At 41.3% G+C, this 25,679-nt stretch overlaps 1 protein-coding gene across 3 annotated transcripts; it reads left to right on the plus strand.

The window, feature by feature from the left end:
* Positions 1–296: 296 nt before the first annotated feature.
* On the plus strand, positions 297–22,038 carry BTBD3 (BTB domain containing 3). 3 transcript variants are annotated; one of them, XM_037405788.1, is made up of 5 exons: positions 297–393; positions 12,077–12,341; positions 12,899–12,989; positions 13,473–13,591; positions 17,689–18,721. In XM_037405788.1, exons 2-5 carry the CDS (start codon positions 12,199–12,201, stop codon positions 18,719–18,721), a joined length of 1,386 nt encoding a protein of 461 aa, XP_037261685.1. In that variant the 5' UTR covers positions 297–393; positions 12,077–12,198. The 3 variants fall into 3 exon arrangements, with proteins under 3 accessions (XP_037261685.1, XP_037261686.1, XP_037261683.1); XM_037405789.1 differs by lacking the exon at positions 297–393 and adding an exon at positions 468–530; XM_037405786.1 differs by lacking the exon at positions 297–393 and having other exon boundaries at positions 10,596–12,341; positions 17,689–22,038.
* The last annotated feature ends 3,641 nt before the right edge of the window (positions 22,039–25,679 follow it).

A 25,679-nucleotide genomic window follows, 5' to 3' on the forward strand; every position in this document is an offset into this window, starting at 1 on the left:
AACCCTTTGCTGCGGGCGGGCGCCGGCTGCACCCCGGCACCTGCGTGGGCCGCGGGGCCAGGCCCTGACCGGCCTCCCCGGGGCGAGGGCCCGCGCTGCCCGCCCGCACGGCGCGGCCCCGCTCCTGAGGGGCAGCCAACGCCGCGCGGCGGCCGGGACAGCGCGGGCCCCGCCGCCCCTCAGGTGCGGGCCCGAGCCGAGGCCGCGGCGCGGCGGGATCAGCCCACGCGCGTGCCCGCCGCCCCGCCCGCCCGGGCTGCGCGCTCGCGCCCGCGGGGAAAGCAGCGCGGGGCCGTGCGCGTGCGCGCGGGGCGAGCGGGCGCGTCGTGCGAGGCGGGGCTGCGCGTGCCGATGCGAGGGGCCGCGCCGCCCCGGGAGCGGGGGCGCCCTCAGGTCAGTGCGGGGCGCGGGCGGGGCCGCGGGCGCGCGGCGGCCGGTACCGGGCGCTCGGGGCGGGCGCGGCGCTGAGGCGGCGGCGGGTGGCCCCGCTGGGCCCCAGGCGTTGCGGGGCCGGGGCCGTCCTGCGGCGGGTGAGGGAGCTGCCGCGGCGCCGGGCGAAGGGGCGCGTTGGGGCGGCGGGCGGGCCGGGCTGGGGCGGCGGCAGCGGGGGAGCCGCGGGCGGGCGGCCGTTGGTCCCTGGCCGTCCTGCGGGGACGCCTGCCCGAGGGACGGGGCGGAGCGGCCGCACCTGAGCGCCGGCACCGCCGGGCGCTGCCGCCGCCAAACTTGGGAAGAGCGAGGCGGGGGAGCGGTCCCCCCGCGGCCGGCCTGGCTGCCGCCGCCCCGGCGCCCGGCACAAAGAGCCCTTCGGGGAACGGGCTTTGCCGGCTACAAGTCATCCGTTGTGCCCGCGGCCGTTTGGCGTGTTGCGGCCGTGCACCCCGCGCCTGTGCAGCTGCCTTTTGTGCCGGAGCGGGGCGGCGGGAGGCGCCGGGCGGGGCGGGGGCACCGGGCGCGGACCCGGCTGTGCTGAGCCCCGGGCCGGGGCTGCGTGGGGCAGCGCTGGCGCTGGGCGAAAATCAGACCTGGGTAGACCTGAAAGTTGGGCTTTGGTGTGAGTTTTTGTTTTTCTGCTTAAAGCAGTGCTTCTTTTAAAGAAGTACTTTAATTATCGATTCAATAAACTTCCTAGAGGAACAATTAATAATTGTACGCGGTTTGACGTAAATACCAACTGCCCTTCCCCGTGTTCCTGGGCGAACTTCCTCGTGTATCTGAAGGCTGAGTAGTTAAGGGCCCACACCTTTACCGTTTACTTTTTCCCTGTTTGTTTCGAGGAAGTCCACCTGTAGCAACCTTCAGGTTTATCAGTCCATTTTCCTATACTGTTTCCTGAGTGGTCACGCATTTAAACCCAGGAGGGACTAGCGGGTTGTTCTCACTTAAAATGAAAAAAAGCTGGAATTGAAGTTACGGTATTTATATGTTCCTGAAATGATGGTTACTAACATACCTAATTAAACCAGACTGACCGTGTCTCATCTGAGGAGTGCTGGTGCGGGTTTTCTGCATTGTTGTTAGTCTTTGTTTTCAGTGTCTAATCTGTCAGACTTCAATTGGTGTCCTGGGCTTTTTGAATGTTTTTTCTAGAGAGAGGTGATGTTGGGTTATAGGTATACAATATTATGTTAGAGCTACTTTAAGTTTTCTGCTAGTTAGGCTCAAAATAACTTTCATTGATGGGAAAGTACCGGTCTCACAGTTTCCTACAGAAAGTATGTGCAGTGTGTCACAACGCGTAGTATTTTGGGTTTATTGGGTAATTTAACTTTCCAAATAAAATCTCTTAGAGCCTTATTAATTTGAATAAATTCTGCAGGATTGACAAAGTTGAATGTAGAGTGCAGGGTTTGATGGGGTTTTGGGGTTTTTTTGTTTTGTTTTTAAATCCCCCATGGTAAGTACACTGTGCAGCTAACTGCACAATAACTTTCCTTGTGTTTCCCCTCCAGTGATCCTCAGCTCTGCCCTGAAGGAAGCACCCTTCAGAATCAGTATGCAATTTCTTTAGGCCACCCTTTAAAGCTGAGAAAAAAAGATGGAAGTTGCAACAGTAGTTTTGATTATTTGGACACTTGCTTGTTAGAGCTTCTGAGCAAATTTTTTTTTTTTTTTGCAGTTACCAAACAGTTGTTATGCTTATGATGAAAGTATCAGTGCTAGCTCAATTAAAACAGAGGTCAGATAATGATAGGCTGTGTGTTATGTTGTCAGAAGAAATTTAGGTCTTCATCTGTTGGGTGAACTTGCGCAATTGATGCTAGTTTTGCAGCAGAATGTAGTTCAGCCCCATGCATTGGTTTTCTTTGATAAGAGTTCTCCTATATAGCACTCTCTACTAACTACTTGAACCTTGCTGGCCTTGTTGGCGAGTGTTTAGGTACCTCAGCTGGCGTGGAAGCCCTATTTTGTGAAGCACTATACAAATAAGTGATAAGCAACAGTTTCAAAGAGCTGATAGATAAAGCAAAAGAAGGAAATAAGAGATGGGAATCTTGGAAAGAAAAGATTAAAAGCTTTGTGTGGTGGAAGTTGTCTTCAATTCTGTTTTCTGCCATGAAGTTGGATTCCAGTCCTGTGCCTTAATTACATAACCACGTTATATGTATGTATGTATGTCAGAAAACAGAGAGGGGTGGGAAAGCTTAAGTAAAAGGTCACTTAATTCAGATTTGCAAACTTGCTCTTTTCTGAGCCTGGTTTGTCTGTTTTCTGATCCTGCTGCCCTGTCTGAGTTGATAACTCGGAAAGCTAAAAAGAAGCAAGTGAGTCTGAAAGTGCTTGCATTTTAAAACACTGGTGAACTGTGAATGTCTGCTGGCTGTCCTGGGTAAGTAGGGTGTAGAATTGCAGAAAACAGATTTGGGAGGCATCTTGAGACATCACCTTGTCCAGCCCTGTTACCTGTATCCTGAGATTATCTGATATCCTGAATAAATATTTCACTAGAGGGTCACGTACCACTTTAGTACAGGGCTGAGTGACTTGTTGATGACACCCTCCTGTGAACAGGGTATTTGTGTACCAGGTTACATTCTGTATCCACCCTAGCTGCAGGTTCTCCTCTTCACATCCATCCAAAGCAATTTAAAGGAGTAATTTTCTTCAAAAAACTACGTTCTCTGGAAATACAGCTTTGCTGCCTCTGTGTTTGCTCAAAGTTTGCTTGGTTGCAAGGGTTTTCTGAGAGTTGGAAAAGAAAGCAACTCTTCAGTCAGGTTGCGTGTTTGCTTGTGCCTGATAGGTGTGAGATTTTGTATGTAGGCTTGCCATAGTTGATAGAACACAACCCCTTTGAAATACATAATATGCCACATGCTATGTAACAGCATGTCACCTTGTGTGTTATTTACAATGGAAATGTGTGCAGTGGCTTACACTATCCCTTTGTTGCAGTGTTTTGCCTGCCTTTGGTGTCCTAAGCATACAGTTCAACTCAGAGATGAAAGAAATCTCTGTCCTGTTTGACAGCTTGCTCAGTTTCTGTCAAGGAATGTAGCTCAAAGGAATACTATGTGATGGTAGGGTAATAATATACACATAAACATGTAGAAAGTGCAGCTAGGTGCATTCGATTTCATAGTGCAATTTGATTTTTGTTTTGGTGATGCTCTCCTGTCAGACCAAGGTGATACTACTCTGTCTACCAAGAAGAAGTGAGGGTTTTCATACTATACAAAACTTTGTAATACAGAAAGCTAATGCGTATGTATGTTTACCTTGCACAGCCCCTTAATTATGCTCCGATGTTTATTCACTTGCTCCTTCCTTGATTTCTTCTTTTCTACTGCAGTTCTGACATGTCATGGGGTCTCTGAAACAGTTATTGTGAAGGAGAACAGGCATTTAGGATATCCTAACATCACTAGACAAATACATCTTGATGCTTAAAAATATATTCTGAAACCAGAATTTGAGTAGTATGTGTATGTTAGTCTTGAAAAGTCATTACTGTAAAGTAGCTGCCATTCACTTGTAAAGAGGAAGAGAAACAGATCGAAATTCTAAAGTGTAATATCTGATAGGCAAGTGTCACTGAAATATTTGCTGCAAAGGAAAGTAGATCTGATTTTCTAAAACAGTTGATAAGATGAAAATTTGACATCTTTATACCCCTGTGGAACCGCCTTTCAAACAGAGGCTGCCTGTGCTGTGAGAGTCTGGAAACAAAGTTAAGGGCAAGTAACAAGATCCACGGCTTCTGATGTGTGGCAAAGGCAGATTAATTCAGTGCAGTTTAATGCATATAACGTTTGGTTCCGTTCCTTGAACTATTTGGATGCAGCTCAGGTTAGCATTCATCAGTCTCTCATATCTAAAAACTGGGGTTATTAAACAGTTGTCAAAACACTGCAAGAGTTGTTACTCATGGGTTTTGATTCTCACTTCTGAGAAGTGAGCCACCGTGTTTGACAAAGCGTTTCTTATCGAATGCTTGGTTTGCCAATGTACTGACCTGTTTCTCTTTCAGTAACTGAAGTAATCTTCTTCAGCTAAAATGCAGTGGGAATAAGAAGCTGTACCAGTTGTTCCCCATTTTTAATACTGACTGGTTCCATGTATGTTTTTCCGCTGTAAACACATATGCTGAGTTGCTGATGGGCTCTGGGTTTTTAAGCCACATGTTCCCTAAACTTCACTAGGTGTAAAACTACGGATTGGCATGATGTAGTTTTCCCATGACTGACCCTAATGACATTGACATTACAAACAGCTAACCAAGCTTTTCAAAAGTCCCTTCTGTTTTTCGCAGCCTTGTTGGAAGGTGCTGTAGCTTGGCAGTCCCAGGAGTTTGCAGGCCCCAGAACAAGTATATTGTGGGTCACAGCAATATCCTTGCCCCTTTTTTTGTCCCCAGGGTCCTTCAATGCTGTGGTTTGACGTGGTGAATGTAGGTTATGTGCACATGAAAAATGTAGTCCTTGAACAATTATATGCCAATATAATCAACTAATGCAGTCCCCTTGTGGATACTCATGGAGTAGTTACTCTTATAGTGCCATCAGTTCTCACAAGTGATGGCTTGCTGAGGAAGTGTCTTTTATCTGCGTTAGCATTGGCTTTTTGCAGACCTATTGTGTGTAGGGGGACAAGGACGTTTGGGAACCACTGATGTAAAGGAGCAGGCCCAGTCACCTTACAATCTGCCCTTTATAGACCCTATATTAATTTAGCTATTCAATTTAAAAGGAATAGTTTCTGAGCTGAGTTAAAATTTGTATAAAGGTTTGTCTATATAGGCAAGATCTGTCTGTAAGATAGGAAGTTCTGCCTGTAGTCATCCGATCCTGATCTCTCCCTTGAAATAGGCAGCATGTGAGTACTAATTGTAGTGGTGGTTTTTCTGAAGTGCACTAAGATCACTAGCTTCTTTCTCACAGGGCACTGAATGATCATTAAATGCTAATGACTTTTGATTACTGTTGACCTTGGTCAATTTAGAATTAGTGACCTAGAGATGAAAACCACTGTATCTCATTACCAATTTCCTGAGCTATCTGATCTTTCCTTTGTAAGTCAGTTTTGGTAAGAGGTGGAGTAGAGTCAAAGTTGACCTCTGTCTTAGGAAAAGGGTTGAATGCTTTCGGCTTTGCAATATCATCTTTAGAAATAAATAAAAAAAGCAAGACCTTATTTTTTAACCCCACAGGCTGTCAAGAGCAAGACTCAACATGAAGTGAAATGAACAAGCTAGGGTAGTAGTGATGGGGAAGAAATGCATAATTTGTCAGTTTAAAATTTGTAGAAAAAATTTTATCTCCTGTAACCTTGAATTGCATTCTCATTTTGCAGTTGCAGGTTTTCTCATCTCAGCTCATTTATAATTCTTGGTTTTACTTTGAACTATCAAGTAGCAAATTAATGTTTATTGAATAAATTGCAAATTCTGCTCTGGGATATTTTCTACCTGCAGTTCCTGAACTATGATATTGGGCAATATGTCTCAGCAGGCTGGTAAAATCATATATTTTGTGTTATAGTGAAGCATTTCACATTATTTCTTTCCATGTGCTCAGAACAGAAGGTTTGGGTGATAATTCACTGTAACTGGATCAAATATGTTCACTGTAGGTTGTGTAAATATAAACCTTTCTTAATGCAGTTATGGTTTATATGGACTGTCATTCATGCAGCAAGCATAGTATTGAAATCATAACGAAAAACAAAGAATTCTAAACTTTTTTTTTCTTTCTTACTTTAATACACTAGCTGTATTTGTTTTGACCCAGCTGGGAACAGAACCTTTAGAAACAAAACTCCAACAGCCTAGAGAAGTTTTTTTGTGATACATTGTGTTTGGGGTTAAAATGCGGACTTCAAGCAGCCAAGCAAGAAGGAAATAGGAAAAAACTGACAGTGGGAGACGTTGCACTTCGTGTAGGAATAGCGTGGTGGAGAGCCAATTGAAATCCACACAGAAGGAAAGTGGATGTTTATTCGCAAGTAAACATAAGGCTAAATGTTATTCTTAAATATGATGTTTTGTTTTGATTACTTTGTCTCAAAAAAGATATTGCTGTAAAAAAAACCAAAAACCAACCAAAAAAACCCCAAAATGAAAATGATTGCAGATACAAAAAGGACATATTAAAAAGATTAAGGCTGCTTTGGTAGGGATACCAAAAAGAAGTGCCATGCAGAGACGCAGCGTATATGCTGGCAAATAATAAAATAATGAAAGAGTAAAATGTATCTGAATAATCATTCTTTAAGCTTCTAATTTGTGTAAGTTTGTATTTACCTGTTGACTGGGCTGTTCAGGGCTTTCTGCTTTTGTTTTAAAGAGTTAAGGGCATTTAGGAAAAAAAAAGCAAAAACTATCTCAGTGGATATTATTATGCGAAGTGTTTAAATCCTCATACTTTAAAAACTTAAGCAGTTGAGAAGAGGATTTGCCAACAACTAAGTTGCTAGTGTAGTGTAAGACCTATAGCAAAATACAGTTCAGCTATTTTGGGCTTTGGTTGAAAGCTTCTAGTGTTGGTTCAAAATGCAGTTCTACTTTGATGCTGTTCTGCTCTTACCCAGCTCTTGGCTATTCTGGGAAATAAATGCTCTCTATTTTTTTACCCTGTATACTGGTTTCTCTGAGAGTCTTTACAATTTTGCCCATCCTTCTTCCTGCTTTTTGTTGTCCCCTTCCCCGCACCGCTCCCCCCCCAGTAGAAGACCTTACTTAGTAAGACTTCAGGCCCAAGTTGTCCATGCAACAGACAGAAGTGGATGCAATCTTGATTACTTTCAGTGCTGCCAATCAGAAACTTAGGAGAGAGGAGGTTGGAAGATTTTGTCAACTGTAATGCATTTTTTATTTGAGGAAAGCAAGAGTAGAGCTGTCAGTCCCCTTTCCAAATGAGCGTTTTTACAAACCAGAAGGGTTGGAATGGTCATTGGGAAGGATTCTTCCCAATGACTAAACAATTCATAGATAGGTAAACAGAACTAGGCTCCTCAGGTGTGTGGGTTGGGGTTCTTGAGTGTTTTGTTTTGTTTATTTGTTCTTTGAACTTTTTTTAAATTTTTAAATGAGTGCCTAAAGTCAACTTAAATGCAATGGAAATTAGCAGTGGACAGGTAGAGCTGTTGAACAAGTAGCGTTGTGTGTTTATTTTGGTTAATTATGATACATGTTATGAAATTTGTTTCCATGTAAGAGGAATTTCAGAATCTAAACAAAGAATGTTAATAATACATAGGCATAATATCTGTCAAGTGAGAGGCTTCGCAACTTTACAAAACAAAATACATGTATTTTCTCATTGCCTGCTTGGAATTCATGCCTTTATTCAGTATCTGGTTGTAATAGAACACTGGAGATTTTGATGAAAGCTGGGTTTTTATATAATTGTCCAGTTCATGTTACTGCATGAAGAATGGACCTGTAAAGAAGAGATACAGAAACCCACAACTTATTAGAAGAAGAAGAAAAAAAGTAAATAGGAAAACATGGTTATACTTGCTATTGCAGCAGGAGAGACTGATGTAATATGAGGAAGAGTATGCTCATCAACCCCGAGAAATCATTTCATTTCCAATTGGAAGTTACCTTTACAAAGGCATAATTATAGTAGTAACATAGTATTAAACGTTGTACCAAGAGTTGGTACAACTCTTGTTCCAACCCTCATAATAGCGTCAAGGTATATTACTGTCTTAAGGGATAAATCAAACTGATTGCAGGTATATTGCACACATTTGGATTTCAACAGCAAAATTGATGCTTCATTTTTTCACAATACTTAGCCAGGAGCTGATTTCCAAGGGCCTGTAACTTACTCCTAGAAATTTAAAAGGGGCATGTAACTTGATGTATGGTATCTAGCCTCAGAATATAGTCCTTTGCTTAATTCTTCATCTTTGGCATTTTAGATTTTTGTTAGGCCAGTGTTCAGATTTGAGCGTGGAATTTCCTATACCCTTTAAGTTAAAATATTTCTGGTTTGACTGCTTTGCTTATCAAATAAAGATTAATGTGCCTTTGAAGAACTGTATTTCCCTTTTCTAAGTTGTATATATCAAGTTTGGTTCTGCTAATGTATAATTAATGAAGAAAAATGAGAATTGCCAAAGAAGGTGAGGAACACGTAATAAGCTTTCAGAAATGGATTGATCTTTGGGTGAGAGAAGGTTGATTTCCTTGATCCTTTTCCTGAGACAGACTGATTTGAACTTGGGGTTTTCACTAGTCTTTCAGCGGGGGGGCAGTTCATAGGTTGCTTTTCCTGACTGCTAACTCATTGATTTGTAAGTTCATTAACAGTGTGTGTACGGTAAGAGAAGAAAACCATAGGATAATAAATGGAAGTGGTTGCCTAAATGGAGTGAGTGCAACTAGCACTAATTCTTTGGGTGATTTTTTTCCATTTCACATGCATCTAATGAGACAGTTTCTGAGCAATGGAAGGTGTTATAAAGCTGTAATAGGTTTGTAGTTTTTCGTAGGAACTTTTGGAGTCTGTTTTGGAATGGGCACTATTTTCCAGTTACAGCAGAGTAGATTTTGTGGATGGCCTAAGAACAAGCAATATGGCAATTAGGCTTTTTATTTACTGGGGTGGACTTTTAGCCTGTCACGTAGATACTTCTTGTCTACTGGGGTGTGTGTGTCTGTCTGGCTGCTGGAGCTGGATTCAGGCAGAACATGCTTCAGCTGTAGCTTCTCCCTCCCTTCCTTTCGCAGGAAAGCACATCATGCTATACGTGCATTGTGTTCTACACAAGTCAGAGGTATGGTGGACTTCTACAGGTTCATGTTTACAATCTGTCTTTCCCACAGTGAGTTGACCAGCCAGTCTGTTTGTCATTCTCTTTCTCTTCTGTATCCTCCCAGTGACCTTATCTGGGGTGCATGTGTGTAATCTTTGGATTTGTACTGGTCAAGCGGTTTGAAAAAATGTGCGAGGACCTTGATTTTTATGTGTTTTGGTAGTCTATAAAATAGATTTATGGGATGAAAATCAAATCTCTCATATGAATCTCCAAACCCTTGTTATCTTTTACCTTCTGCCAACTGCAGTGCTGAGAACCAGATTTTCTGAAGGGTGCATGGTTTTTCTTTATCTTTAAGAGGTTTTTTAAAACTTCTTTCTTTTTAAATGTCTGCCCTGTGCAGTGACAAAAGGGTTATTTTTGTAACTAGGAGGGCTGGAAAATTATATAAAGAGGGGAAAAAAACATGAAAACTCAACAAACTCAAATTTTGTGCTGAGAATACCTCCTGTGTCTGTTAGAAACTCTCAGCTGTGAGCAGTTAACAAACATTGTATCTGTGAGATGAGTTTCTTCTCCTTTACCCGTTCTTTTACCTCTCTGCAGTTCAGTATGGCTGAGGTTGTTAGCTTCCCTTCCAAAACAATCTGCTGCAGATAAAAACTAAAAAAAAAAAAATGGGGGAAGGGGGTGGAGAAGAGAAAGAAGAGCTTGCTAGATTTTTTTTTTTAAATTACATAACCCTGCCTCTCACTGTATTTAGGAGTGTATCTCTGCCTTTCAGCCACAGTAGGTGTAACATACCATCTTTTAAATTACTGGTGAAGGAGATTTTGCACTAAGATGTTGGGTCGTGCAGTGTAGCATTGAGGCATGGACACATTTTCTTCTTTTTCCCCCTTCTGTGAGTAGTGACTTCAGAGAGGACAGACGTGTGTCTGGAAATGGTATCATCCCAAACCACTGCAGCAAAGTCTCTAGATGGCCAACTGCCAGGGTGTTTAGTTGGTGCTTAATATGGACTGTCTCCCAAGGAGACCAGATAATTTTTTAAATTACCTGCACAGTTTCAGGTTTAAAGACGTTCTGAGATTGTGTTACAAAGCCATAACTGTGATTCAAGCACTTGTGATGCTGTTTCAATAAATAGCCTGAGTAATATTTCTGTGCTTCAGGTTCAAGTCAGTGGCAGATTTCTGTCAGGGATTTCAGCAAGGTCAGCCTTTTCTCCACCATTCCTTGATCACTTTAATTTCACTGTTGTACTTTTGTCCAGCAAAACTAATTAAGACTAAAAAGATCTAAATCTGCTTTGAAAGCAGGGGATGTTTTTCTTTAAAACTTGAAAATAATTATGAAATTGTGTTTAATTATATCCCCATTATTTGAAGGTGTGTAATGTTGATACCTAATATCTTACATTTTTTATTTCCCTGCTTTTGTTTCTAAGTGGCTATACTTGCATGGGTTTTTTAATACTTTTGACCTACCGTTAAGGAAATCTGATCTAAATTTAAGTTCTAAGTAAACTAATGCCTGAAAACTAGTCATCTTTCCTATTTAAATGGTTTGGTTGGCATAGTTTATATCCTGTTTATTTCAGGAAGTATTTGTGAATAAAATCAGTGTGTTTGCATCTCAAGGAGTGATTTCTGCCTGAGACTGTTGTAAATCATTCAGACTTTTTCATTTAATGCTTTGAAATATTGATTAAGTATATTCACTCTGATTGCTTTAATCTGATTGCACATCTAGAAGTTTTCTTCTGATGTGGTGCTACCATGTCTGGTGTAAGCTGGCTTAATTAGCACTGCTTAGTGATTTGGAACCCCTGTCAAAGGCTATTACATTATCTAGAAACACAAGGAGTTAAAGCTAAAGCTGTGACCTCATCTCTATTCATGTTACACTGGAGTAGAAGCCGAGCTGAAAGGGATTGTTTAACTGCATCGCTGTCTTTGCTGCTGCTAGTTGATTGCTTTAATTTGTTTCTGGTATCTACAGTGTGCTTTTGCTGAACAACTGTTACGGTAGGGATTTGTGGGAATACTCGAGGCAGATGAAGTCATGCGAATACCGACTGCGTGTGGAAATAGCTCCCACGGAAATATTTAGGCTCAAATACGTCTTTCTACTCGATTGCAACTTTTTATTGCTTCCCCGGTGAAAATTCAAGCAGCATCAAGGAGAGCTAAAACACACATGCTTCTGGCCAGTCGTGTGCTTACGCAACTGTGCATGCCATTTATTACTTTATTACTTAGCTCTGCGTATGGAATGAGGAGTGTGACTGCTGTCGCTTTAATGTCAGAGCGGCGTACGTTACAATAGGTGTCACTGTGCGGCTGAGTCCAATCGTTATCGGTGACTTCAGCTATTGGCTCCGAACGCCGGCTGACTCCATCTGCAGGGCTGCAATACCTACTCAGTTCCCTTCCCTTCAACGCACAAGTTCAGCTTGCGGAGCAGGCGAGCAGGGCTACCGAGCGCATCTTGCTAGCCCCCTTCAGAAAGCCGGTGCTGCAGCCACACACGTACCCTCTTCGCAGGCTGCAGTGCTTTCTGGCAATTCCTTATCGGGAAATCGGGAAAGAAATAAAACTGGCAGGAATGATGGGGATGTTTTTAACGATTCAAGTACTGGATCAAACTTAAAGCCAGTTTCTTACTCGGTGCACTGGAAAGGTCACCTTGCCTTGCTGGAAAAGAAGCAAACTCTGAGCTCTGCTGCTCTGTTAACAGCTTCCACGTGCATTTCTTAATGTTCCTAGCGAGTTAGGCTATCTAGCTTTACAGACAAGTATACTCATGGTAGATGAGAAAGGAAAGAACATGAAATGTCTCACCTTCTTCTTGATGCTTCCAGAGACGGTCAAGAACAGGTCCAAGAAGAGCTCTAAGAAGGGGAATAACAGCAGCAGTAGCAACAGCAAATTGCCTCCAGTTTGCTATGAAATCATTACCTTGAAGACCAAAAAGAAGAAGAAGATGGCTGCTGATATTTTTCCCCGAAAGAAACCAGCCAACACTAATACAACTGCTGTCCAGCAGTACCACCAGCAAAATCTCAATAACAACAACACTATTCCGGCACCTAATTGGCAAGGACTTTATCCAACCATCAGAGAGAGGTAGGTTCAGGGCAGTTTATTTTTGCTGTTTGAATGAGTGATGAAAAGTAGCAAAGTGTTTGTAGTGCATATGTTTAGTTTTTAATTTATTTATTGAAGGAAACACAGTTCTCTCTTTTTTTCTTAAACTCCCACCTCCCCGCCCCCCTTCCCTGTGGAACAAGTGTTATGGTAATGGAAATTTTAGTATCTTTTTCCAGACAGTGCAGCTGTTTGTCTTGAGTAAATAAAATTGTTGCTGGAAGCTGTAGCATGCTCGTAAAGATTTGCTTTTGGACCTTAGTGAGGATTTTCAGTGATACATACTCTCGACTTTAATTTCTACTTCTTGAAAACTTCTCGTAAGTTTGGGGTTTCTTTTATTGCACACGCACACACCCTTAGTTTATGCTCTGGTATATTCGTGTGATGATTTGTAAAGTAGCTTAAAACAAAGCGTGACACGCTTCTCTTTACTAACATGCAACTTTAAGTTGTTAAGAAATTAGATTTCTTGGGTGTGGGGCAAGCAGAGAGTTCCTAGGCGCCGTAAATTAACACATTACCTCTGTTTGTAGAAATGCAGTGATGTTCAACAATGACTTGATGGCGGATGTTCATTTTGTGGTCGGGCCACCAGGTGGGACCCAGCGGCTGCCAGGACACAAAGTAAGCAACAGCTGCATTATCAGCTGGGGTGGGGATAGCCAGAGAGCGAACATGGTTATACCAGGACGTAGCATGGGAGACTTGGCTCTTCTGGGACAGGCATAATTCTGTATTTTAAAAGGCTACATGCAGTGGAATAGTCTGTCCCTTGCTTTTCTTTGTGTTTTCAGTTAAACAGTACACTTGTGCTAAGGCAATCGTAAAGTTAGGAATACTGCTTTGTGCTGTTGATTAATATTACTCTTGAGATTTTCTAGAAATAGTTAACTTCTGTGATGGATATGAACATTTTCCAGTAGCTAATGCATGTATGCCCATGAGAGTAAAATGCAGGGAAAATGTGTAAGTCTGTTCTTAACTTTGACTTCATTTCTTACTGAAGTGTGTCTATAGAGTCTGTCAGTGAAGCCCACTCTCCCACATTGTTTTTGTTGGCAGTGCTTTCAGTTTGAAGCATGAAATAAGATTTCCCTTTCTCAACAGTATGTCCTGGCTGTTGGGAGCTCTGTATTCCACGCGATGTTTTACGGAGAGCTTGCTGAGGACAAAGATGAAATCCGTATACCAGATGTTGAGCCTGCTGCTTTTCTCGCAATGCTGAAGTAAGCATCATTCATCTGCTGGATATGTTTTCCTTTCTGATGTATACATACACTGGTAATGTCGTAGTTAAAGTATTAAACTTCTGTATAAACAGAAAGAAAGCAGTTGCTTAAAATATTCCTCTTTTTGTGTTTCAAGTATTTTAAACTTTTACCTCATTTTGCTCTCCCCCTCTACTTCCTGGGCACGCATATGTTAGACTAATGTAGGCAGTTATAAATAATGACTTTGACAGGGGATCTTTGGGTACATTGTATACTGTAATGCCTATTGATCTGATTTGTCACTACAAGTTACACAAAGGAATGGAGTTACTAAAAAGAATTGTCAGCTGTAACAAAAAAACCCTGTTCTTCTTTGCAAGCATAGTGAAAAGTTAAAAACACGCACACAAAACCCCCCAAACCCAGCATTGCTGCATTTGTATATTGGTATCGTTCCAGCTCTTTTATAAACTTGCAATATGCAGGTCTTGTGTTAGAAAAAACCCTAAGTCATTGAATACAGCCTCTGAAAATGAAATTTCTCCTCATCTATCATATGGATGCATTTGGAAAGTGATAAAAAGGCTGATTACATGGATAGGGTTTTTTTATCCTAACGGAGGAAAAACAGTCAGTTTACATGATCATTACTTTTCTTCTTGCAAACTGTGTAAGAAATGCTAGCTTTTCCTGAAGGAGCATAATGAAGCAGCTCTGCTGCTGAATTGTCCTTGAATGTATCCATAAGCTCTGATTATTAGAGAAATGCCCTATTATGGAAATGCTATGGCTTTGAGGGTTTTTTCCCTTCAGCGTTAGTAACTGCTGTTGCTTTCTGATAATATACATTAGTACCTGATAGTGAACCTTTTAATATGCTGCAGATTTTCTTACATGTAATGGTGTAATCACTAGCTAGCAATTTATTGTATTTCATAGATTGTTTTGACTAGCTTGTGACGACAGAATGAATTCCTTCTTTCTTTTACATTACAGTGGCACTGTAGATGAACATTCAAAGTTGTATGTAGAGTTTTTATAGGTTATCATGAACATCAGAAATGTTCTGTGCAAATATCAGTAACTGCCAGGAGAAGCTGTAGTCACACAGATGTTCTATAGACCTGGAATGTAAAGTTAAGATAAGACATTATGTAGGCATTGTGGATCCTTGCTTTGGGGCTTTATGGTTTTGTGTTTTCTGCAGAGCTCAGACTTGTGCTTTACTTTCACGCAGAATTTTACAAGGCATAAATACAAGATACTTGGATTCCCCTGGCTGCCCTTTCTTTTTGAACAGCAAATCTATTTCACTGTGGCTAAACATGTTTTGCCATATAAAAACTGAATGCTTTCTTAATTTATCATTAAGAAATGTGTTCTGAGAGCAAACCTAGAAAAGAGAGTATTAATACTGGCATCTAGGTCTTGGCATATTGTTTAGCCCATGGCAATTTAGGAGACTATCTTTGAGAGCATGGCCAGGACCGTGGGATTCTTCACCTTCTCAGCTTTTATGTAAAGAATCAAAAGACCACAAACTTTTTTTGTGTGGATCTTGAGCTAACCTTGCCAGTGCTAACTTCCACTGGTGCAATGGGCTTGAACGTGCAAAGTGCTCCTGTGTCTGCGAACACCGGGACTGCAGCCATGACAGTGCAGGGAAGGGAAAGGGATGTTGCTCAGCAGTGCAGCATTCCCCTTATCGCAGGATCCAGTGCATGTGCTGCACTGGGTGGAGCATGGGGGGAGCCACGGTCCCCTTCACTCCTCTCCCAGTAGGAAATCATCCCCATGAGTGTTGCTTGCAGCTGGTGAGCAGTGGATGGCAGAAGGTTCATGATGCTGTTGCTTCAGAAGGAAAAGACTTTACCTATCCCAAAGCAGCTCCTTTTCATATCCCTTCGTACACTACTTTCTGCAGTCAGGACGGACGCATCAAAGCTTTGTCAGAAAATAGATTGAGTTTGGTTTTGTAGTTTCTTGCGGTTGGTTTTTTTGTTTGGTTGGGGTTTTTTGGGGTTTTTTTGGGGGGGAGGGAGCGGTGCGTTTGGTTTTTAGAAGAGGGTGGTAGGGTTGTTTTTGGTTTTCCCCTGGACAGTGAATTCTTACAGCTAAATATTTCTTATCTTTTGCTATGTAATGGGCATTCTGGCAACAAACATCAGACAAGGTATTGCCAGGTGTAACACAGAAAAGAATACCTTGAATGGTAGATACTAATTACTCTCTCGGTAAAATTGCTTTGGCTGTTATCTACAGTTTTAAAAATAGGGTTAAATTAATAGCCTAGCTGACACACTGAATTGGTATCTTTAATGTATTGTATCTTATCTTAATCTCAACAGTTCAAGTCAGAACTCTGGTCTCATCCCAGGATGAATGTTTTACCAAACATCAAACCCTCTGGTCTAGCAGAATTCTCTGTTCAAGAACAGGGTGAAACTGGAATATCAGTAATTGCAGACCAGAGTTGAAGTGCATTGGCAGAGTGAGAAGTGTGGAATATTGCTGGCAGCCGATCTGTGCTGTGTCTGTTGTAAATCAGTGATATTAGTTCTTCACTTTCATGAATATTAAACTAGCGACTTTTGTACTATTTCAATTTAAAACAGATGTCATCATTCTCTGCTGTACTAGCAGGCAAATAGAAGTAATCGAAGGGAGAAAAGAGTTGGAGAGCAATGAACAGAATCATAAAAACGAATGAATTGATACATTGAAAATTTTTTGGACAGTAAAGGAGCTAAGCCTGTAACCAGTGATACATAGATCTGCTTTTTGTTGTTATAAATAGACCAGCTGAAACAAAGTAATAAAGGTAAAAAAAAAAAAAAAAAAAAGGTTTGGGGTCTGTGTAAGTGTTCTTTTTCTCTGTAACCTCCTAGATTTTATTATATTGCTTGAGCAGTATCTGCTCAGGACATCTTTTTAAAGTGTGATTTGGAAGATAGTACCATACACCTGCAAAATACAAATAAACATATTTTGAACTATAATCAGACCAGTCTAGGTACTAATTCCACTTTACAAGCACATCTGTTCTGCAAAAAATTCATTGTGTTGGGAAACCTGCTAACTAGAATTTTTTAATTAGTACAGGGTCACATACAACTTCATCTTTACTGGAGGAAGATACTTTTATCAACCATAACCATCAAGACTTGCTTATCCCTATGAAGAGTAAAATTGCATTTGGCATGGTTTTAGCACATTGCATTCACCAGCTGCAAATGGGGCCCTGAAGCATGAGATATTAAAAAGAACAAACTGTACAATGCTTCATTTCTCTGAGCAGTGAATCCCAGCAGTTTTGTCACATAAACAGAATTTCACCTTCATCTCTTCCACCGCACCAGCATAGCAGTAAAGCTTTTTTCCTCCTTATGCAATGAGACTGAGAAAAAACACCGTGCTAGTGAAGCTAGAATGCTGTAAGCATTAAGAAACCTGAGAATTAAATTGTGCTTTTAACTTTTTCTATATGCTTCATCAGCCTGTTAAAAAGCGGGGGGGACGGGACGGGACGCGATGATGACACACCAAAAAAGTCACACCCCCCAAAAAAACCACACCCCAGTAGTTACGAAAATGGATAGCACCTGATATACTTTGAAAGAATTTGTCCTCTTAGACTAAGTTATTCCCAATAAACTTGTTTTCATTCCTGTATTTGTATATACGTGTCAAATCACCATTCACCTTCACGGAGTATCCAGTCCAAGTGCTCTTTGTAAGACATGTTCCAGACTGTTCTGTTAGCCCTTGAGGAGCTACTGCCTGGGGCAGGTAGCCTCTCATTAGCCAAAGCATGTATGGAGGGAATGCAGAGCTGGAGGGGCCATAGTTGTAAATGTAACCTTTCTCTGCATAGTGTGTACCCCAAATGCAAAGTTTTGCTTGGATTTAAGCCTGTTCTCTTCCGTGGTCTTACATGAGTAATGAATTTAGTTTATGCTTTTCATTCTGGATTTAATCAATGTTCCCCAAAAGCAGTGCTTAGTTTTAATGTAGAGCCATTTAAATATTCTTTGTTTATAATTTTCAGATGTAGTTAACAAATCACGTTTTTGCGTTAAGCAGCAATGTTACATGCATGTGTTTTATTTCAGATACATATATTGCGATGAAATTGATTTGGCTGCAGATACCGTACTGGCCACTCTTTATGCTGCCAAGAAGTATATCGTCCCTCATCTTGCCCGCGCCTGCGTCAACTTTCTAGAGACAAGCCTAAGCGCAAAGAATGCCTGTGTGCTGCTTTCCCAGAGCTGCTTATTTGAGGAACCTGACCTGACCCAGCGCTGTTGGGAAGTGATTGATGCCCAAGCTGAGCTAGCTTTGAAGTCTGAGGGATTCTGTGACATTGATTTTCAGACACTTGAAAGCATTCTCCGAAGGGAGACTCTGAATGCCAAAGAAATTGTTGTTTTCGAAGCAGCTCTGAACTGGGCCGAAGTGGAATGTCAGCGACAAGAGCTAACAGCTACCATAGAGAACAAGCGCAAAGTCCTCGGGAAGGCTCTGTACTTGATACGCATCCCTACCATGGCACTCGACGACTTCGCAAATGGTGCTGCTCAGTCTGGGATTCTGACTCTGAACGAAACCAATGATATCTTCCTCTGGTATACGGCTGCCAAAAAGCCAGAGTTACAGTTTGTAAGCAAGCCCCGGAAAGGGCTCGTTCCTCAGCGATGCCACCGTTTCCAGTCCTGTGCTTACCGCAGCAACCAGTGGCGCTACAGGGGCCGCTGTGACAGCATCCAGTTTGCTGTAGATAAGAGAGTGTTTATTGCTGGCTTTGGGCTGTACGGCTCCAGCTGTGGATCAGCAGAGTACAGTGCCAAGATTGAACTCAAACGACAAGGAGTTATCTTAGGCCAGAACTTGAGTAAATATTTCTCAGATGGTTCTAGTAACACTTTTCCTGTGTGGTTTGAATATCCGGTGCAGATTGAGCCCGACACCTTCTACACAGCTAGTGTGATTCTGGATGGTAACGAACTCAGCTATTTTGGACAAGAAGGAATGACAGAAGTTCAGTGTGGGAAGGTGACTGTTCAGTTTCAGTGCTCTTCGGACAGTACAAATGGCACTGGGGTACAGGGAGGGCAAATTCCTGAACTCATATTTTATGCTTGAATAGAAGTGTGTGGAGATGAAGCATTTTGCTATGAAGAACCTGTCTGGCTCAGGCCTACTGCCGCTTAGCTTTTTATCTACAGATATGTGACCAGTACAGGTAATATGTAACTAAATGCTGTGGGCAAGTTACTGGCTTGCTGTACTTGTAGCATCGTTGGTGATAAAGTTTAAGTGTAATGTTTAAACTGGAAGCTCTTAGGAACAAGCAAGTTTTACAGGCTTTGTTAAAGGGGTGCCTGTTTGCTGGTGGTGCTGACCCTTTCTTTGATGCACCTGTGAATCACCAGAGGATGTCCCCTCTTCTTGTCTGATGCTGTCTTCATTTTCTCCATTTCTTGCTTTCTGCTTGTAGTTATTTGGGGAGGTAGGGGTAGAAAACGAAGAGCCTTATTTTATAGCTGTGTCTTCTGTGTGTTCTTCAGACTTAAGAGATTACAGTAAACTGAGCTGCTTTTGATAATGGGGGCTGAAAGAAGTGTTTCAGATGTAAGCAGAAAAAGCATGGGTTTAAGCCTTCATCCTGTGAGATTCTCCTGTGGCCAGCTGTTGGGGATAGCTACAGGGGAAGATGGAGAGAAGGAAGCAGCTTTCAGGAAGCTATACAGCGTGCTGACCATGTCCCCAGTGCGTGGACATGTTCACAGTGAGGAGGGGATATGGGCGTGGCAGGTTACCCTCAGAGGTCTATTTCCTAGGAATCCCACCATGAAGGCAAGAAAGTACTTGCACGTGTTCCATTTGTATACACAGCTCTTGAAACTCTACTCCCGTGACCTAGTTTTTGCTACATTGAAGTTCATTTGCTATTTAAATGGCTTTTCTTTGAACCCTTGCTAAATAAGTGGGAATTAGTACCTGTCATCCAATGCAGGATATTTTTTCGTTTGTTTTGGGTGGGTTTTTTTTTTTTCTTCCTCCTAAACATGGTAGAGGCAGATTATAGAGGAGCAAAGGAACGTACCAATCCTGACTTGGGCTTTTTCCTGTAATACGAGATTTCTTCTTTTATTACCATACATTATCAGTGGAAGTTTAGACAAAGGCACAAGATTCCCAACTGTGGTCATATTACACTTGGTGTATATCATCAGATGATAATGAGGAGGAGGAAGTCTTCTCTAATGTATTAATGTTGGATCTCTTGAACTGCTTATGATTACACATCACTCAGAGGATTTTGTGGTACAGACCTTTTCCTTGTCTAATTTTTTTTCCCAAACTTCCTGTTATATGTCAGTATCATTTTTGGAAAACCGTTAGGGATCATAACTCCTTTTATCAGGGAAGGAAACCAGTATAAGAAAGAAATACAGGTACTATTTGAACATAAGAAAATCCTTCACTATTGCATTGGGACAGTTGCTTCTCAGAGACACACTACCTATTGTAAAGCATCTTATTCTTATTCCACCTGTGAAGTGGGTTCTGTTTGTTGCATATGTTTTACGGAAATGAGAGGACCAAATGATTCTTTAGGCAGACTGAAGATTAATGTTACGGTATATCAGCACATTAATGTAGCACAACCCTGAATTCACTTGTCAGTTTTGTAATAAAAATGTTTTTGCCATATGATTTCTTACCAGTTTAATACTATTACTCTAAGTGTTTCTTGACGGTTGGAATCTTGGCATCTGGCCATTGTAAAGTGCCAATACATCTTTACAGTGTCCAAAGTACCATCTGAAGTAAGTAAAACTGGAGTGTAGACATCAAACAGTATATGGCCAAAACCCAGATCTCTCTAGGTAATAAAAGGAGAGCCGGGTAAAAGACTGCCCCTGCAAGATCAATGCTTTTCACCCATCTTAGTGTTTAACATTCTGTATACATACATACATACGTGTGTGTGTGTAAGCAGTGTTCTGTCTGAAATGTAAATACCCTCAAAATATGTAGAAATATGTTTTGATTTTTTTCTAACAGATATACATAATCCAACTGTTAGTGAAATCTAAGCAGAATGCTCCATGGAAAACTCCCAAAGAGTGATTTAAAGAACCTGCAGTTAATTATATTTAGATCTCCAGCCTAAAATAGACAAGAGTATAAATTGTATGGACTGGAGGAAGAGTTGCTGAAGAGACTGCAAAAAGGAATCTAAGATGGTGATGAGGTAATGGTCATCTACTTTTAGACAGCTGAGCAGCAGTTCTATTTATTTAAATACATTTGAAAGCAGAGAAAGATGCTAATCAGCTGATTAAGTTTTCTTACAGCAAGCAGTTGATGTAGATGTAATTACTCTTGAGTGATGATCAGATTGACAAGTTGCTTGCAGTAGCAAGCTGCATTCTGAGTTGTTTGGAAAAAAATCAGGTGTGTCAGCTGGTGGGACAGATCATTACTGCATTGGTATAACTAGACTTGGGTTCTCACTTTATTTTTTTATTTTTATTTATCTGCAAATAATGATGAGGTATCTACTACATTCAGTGGCTAGAAAGGAAGTTAGGAGATCATAATACTGTGTAGTTGTAATATGTAGAAAATGAGCTGTTACTTAATTATTGTTTTTATTTGCTACTTTTATGAAATCTTCTTGACGAGGTAGGATGAAAGCAACCTAATTCCTCTGAGTCCATTCCACGCTTTACAAGCTGGTGCATGTAAAGTTTTTCAGTATGGATGAACAAACGTAAGCACCCCAAAACACATTTTGATGCTGACAGTGCGACTTCAGTCTCAGCACAGCTTGATGCTAACTGGTATTGGTGTGTGAGAAGGTGGCAAGGATCAGTCACCTTAGGACATCAGGGCACTTAAATAGGTGTCTAAATGTCGACTTGGTTGGTTTAGCAGTAGCATCCAAGCTGGAATACATTGATTGAAGTTTTGCAAGCATCAGCCATATCAACCTGGAATGTAAGCATAATGTCAATAGAGATCCGTTCATAGATTCTGTCTTAAACTGTACCCGGCCATCCTTGCTACTTGTATTTTGATTTTCCTGGTGGGGAGAATATGTGATAAGAGAGTATAATGTAATATACTTTCTGCATATCTAAAATAGTATTTAAGTAAACATTTTAATTTCTACATACATATTGCACTGAACTGGTTTGGGATTTTTTTTTTTTAATTTGTTGTGACAAACAGCTAACTTCAGGTCCCAGCACCCATTTGTGCTGGAGCAGTGTTTGACCTTAGCAGGCTTACAGCATTATTTATAAAGGACAGATATATATAAATATGAAGTACCTCATGTTGAATGTTATTGTACTGTATCTTTAATGTCACAGTGCAGATCTTGTTGGACTCATGAATGTGTATAATCACATTAAACATACAAATAAAAATGGTTCTTAAATGGTTGTTTCCTGCAGTATCTTTGAAGCATGAGCCTTTGCTTAGTTATCTCTTTCAGTGACGTCTATTGTGGTACAGATGTGCACAGATAGTTGTTGAGCTTATGTATTCAGAGATCTTTTGATCCATGAAGAAGTAAAAGTCTAAGGATAAAACAAGAACAATGAAAATGTTAATCAGTTACATTGTAAAAAGGTTGACGATTAAGCTAATGAGCTAGAGTGAATGAATTCATTTATGTGCTTTATGAAAGACCTTGTCTACTAGTATTAATATTTTAATGTTCTATTAATATTATTAAGCATGTGGAGATGAAGGAGGAGGGCCTCGTGTTAATTCTGAAAGACAGTTGACACAGGAAAGGCCATGGTTTTCAGTCTCTGATCTATCAGAATAAAGGACATGGTTAGTGCCAAGAGGTTGTTCTCTGCTGAAAAGTTAAATATGTAATATTATCCAGAATTCTGACTATTTTCTTACTCAACAGTTTTCTTCCAGTAGATTTGAAACGTCATTTTAAATACTTCTGTGGTCAGTGAAGCTGAAGCCCCACTTCTGTCATGCCTATCTCCGAGACCTTTCAGATATTACTAGCTAATAAATACTCCACACTGTGATACAAAGACATGGAAAATTGAGGAAGTGTTCCCCAGTAAAGACAGTGCCTTAAGACTTCATCCAAAATACTGATTAAAGCATGTTTACAGGCATCAAACTTGTCACTTTTGGTAAGTTGTTTTTCTAGAATTCTTACTGCAATACTTGGTACCACACTGCTACTTTTTTAATCCAAATTCTTTTCCATGTCCAGTGCTTCTCATTAGTTTGGAACTGGCTTCATACAGGAACTGCCCTATGCCTTGCTCTGTACTAGTGATACCAGCTCTTAAATGTGCAGTAGGTGTCAGTGTGATTTGGTGCAGGAAGGGATGTTCATCTCTGTTTCTGGCTGAAGTCTGTCAGAAGTACCAGGACACTTGCTTTGGAAATGGTTGATAACAACATAAGTAGAGCTGTGTCAGTCCCTTGCACTGTGTTCAGTGATGGCAGAGAAGCATGTGTGTGTTCACACCAGATAAAAAAAGGAGTTTGAAGTGGAAAGAAAAACGTGATAGGATGTTTCTAGGTTTGGGAGGAAGAAGACGCCAAGAGCTGAATTCAGTTGTTCATCTCACAGGTAAAACTCTGCTTGATGGAGGACTCGGTTCCCACTTAGTTGGAAATTCCTCCAGAGCTGACAGCCACTGCCTGTCATGAAAGCAGGGTCCCATCTAAAACACTTCTGAGTGCTCGACTCTCAGGAGCAGGAACCCAAGATTTCTTAGCCTGTAGTAGGCAAGCCTATTTATCCTACAGTCCAGGACAACCCTGTATCTCCTTGAGGAAGCTGACTGGTACTGCTGTAAACAGGAGGGTCTTTTTGGACCTCCTAAGCTCCGTACTCAGTGGAAGCTGAGATCCTGGAACAAGAGTGAGATGGGATCTTCAGCTCACCAGCAGTATTTGGCCACTGTGAAAAAGCAGCGGCTTTTAAGCCAGCCTATTCTACCATGCTTGCAAGCAATCAGTGGGAGCAGGAATACCTGATGATTTCCTGAAGGCAATGAAAGGAGCTGCTTTCTCACATGGCAGTATGACCATAATCAAAATAAAATTTAAAAAAGCTTTTTGGCATGCTGCTCCATTTGCAGAAGTCTGATTTTATTTTCTTCCCAAGAATTCCCCATAAAGTGAGGCCCTAGCCCGATTGAAATCTGTAGGAGTTGCCCTAGTGACCTTAATAAACCAAAGATTTTCATTTGCAGTGTTCAATTTGTGTGATTATTTCCAAAACAAAACATAAAACTGCCCAAGAAAGGGAAATTAATTTTGAAATCCTACTGTAATCTGATTATCTAAAATATAGGTAGAAACCTTTCTATTAAATCTTACAAAACTCCTGCTCATCAGATTTTATGTGCCTGCCCCCGAGGTTTTCTACTAGTATGCTTTATCTTCAGCCATGAATCTAAAGGCAGAGCAGTAAATCTGTATAAGGCTTTATGTAGATTTTTACAGTCTGTATGGAATTCATAGCAAATAAGATGCATAGTATGGATAAAGTATTTTTAAGATTAGAAAGTGTGTGTAAATTGCCCATAGTATGTTCAGCATGAAGGAAAAACAAAACCAGCTATTCTGCTTGAAGGCCCTTTTGAAAGAGCTTCTTGAAATCTGCAAGCTTGTTGATAGCATCAGAAATGTATTTATATTAAGCCTCTAATTGCAGCATTTTAAAGTTAGCTTTCTAATTGTTTTCTATACACAAAGATAATATAGTTGGCCTTCAGGGATCCTCCATCCTGGTCCAATGGGGTTTACATTTGAACAGATCCTAGCAGATGCAATTTTCTAGACCTAATTTTAAAGCTTTACAGTCGCATTAAGTGCTACTTGGGGAGCATCAGCATTTCAAGAATAGCTGTGGCTGGTTTTAGCCTAACAACAGACAAGGGCTTACATGGGAAGATGCCTTCAGTGGTGATGCTGTGGTTAAGTACAGAGGAAAAGTTTCCATTTCCCTGAGGGGGAAACACCTTGTGCAGCCTTATGCTGACAGCAATCAGATGCTGAACATCATGTCTAATAATTCAGCAGCCATGTGGAATTGGAAGGCATAAAATGCAATGAGGGACCACTGCATGAAGGCAGCAGTGGAAGCTTCTGGATGCAAGGCTGTTGTAAAGAAGCTGATTTCATGAGCCAAAGAACTGGGATCCTGTATCATAATGGTCTCAGTGACAGAATGTTATAGCTGAGCCACTGAATGGCACATGATTGTGATTTTTCACAGCTGTGAATCCCATTTTGCAGTGTATTATTCTGGAAGAGTCTCCAGCTCTCCTTTGCCCTGAGCTGCCTATTCCTGCTCTGTGCCACAGGCTTCCATGTGATTGAAGCCCATCGATGCCCTGTGTGCTGAGACTGAGGGGGCTGGGAGGGCCTGGTGGAAAGGAGTGGCTGAGTGATAGTGGGACATCCCGGCGAGCTGAACACTGACGTAGCATGGCAGGAGAGGGCAGGGTAAATCTTCTCTGTGTGTGCATGTGAGTGCATGTTTTTCAGTGTTTCCTAGCACCACTTTCTCCAGGCAATTGCTGGTTTTGTTTAAAAGGGAAGATGAGCATTGGTTTGCTTTATTGTAGGGTGTGAGAATTGTGATTCTGCAAAGGCTAATTCATGCTTCTGTATTTACAAAGTCGACAGTCCCAGTGGGCTCAGGAGAGGTGGTGGGGGACAGGACTCACACCTACCTTAAAAGCATACATGGAAACATCTGCTTTCTTCTCTAATGCCTTTTCTTAGGAAGTTGTGATGTAATAAAATCATAGAGAGCTGGAGCTTGGCATTGTCTGGCTTGTTTCTCTAGTAGGACTTCTTATGAACTAAATAACCAAGGAACAGTATTTAGCTTAGAAATACTAAATCCTGCAGAACTTCCAGAACATGGGGGTAACAAAATATAAAGACACATCCAGCTGTTGAGGCAGTTGTCTTTTAGTTGCACTCTTAAACTAAGGTGTGACATGTTTGTGCTTTTTCTTATTGATGAGGGCATGCTAGTAGTAGTACTGGCATCAGACACCATTAGTGCTTAGGGAGAAGC

This window comes from Falco rusticolus, chromosome 12 (genome assembly GCF_015220075.1).
Source record: "Falco rusticolus isolate bFalRus1 chromosome 12, bFalRus1.pri, whole genome shotgun sequence".
NCBI classification, from domain to species: domain Eukaryota; kingdom Metazoa; phylum Chordata; class Aves; order Falconiformes; family Falconidae; genus Falco; species Falco rusticolus.

Excerpts from the sequence above, each read along its gene's own strand:
- BTBD3 (XM_037405786.1), top strand. The coding sequence starts at position 12,019 with ATGGTAGATGAGAAAGGAAAGAACATGAAATGTCTCACCTTCTTCTTG. Across the intron at positions 12,342-12,898 it reads TATCCAACCATCAGAGAGAG|AAATGCAGTGATGTTCAACA; the intron begins GTAGGTTCAGGG and ends CTCTGTTTGTAG. Across the intron at positions 12,990-13,472 it reads AGCGGCTGCCAGGACACAAA|TATGTCCTGGCTGTTGGGAG; the intron begins GTAAGCAACAGC and ends CTTTCTCAACAG.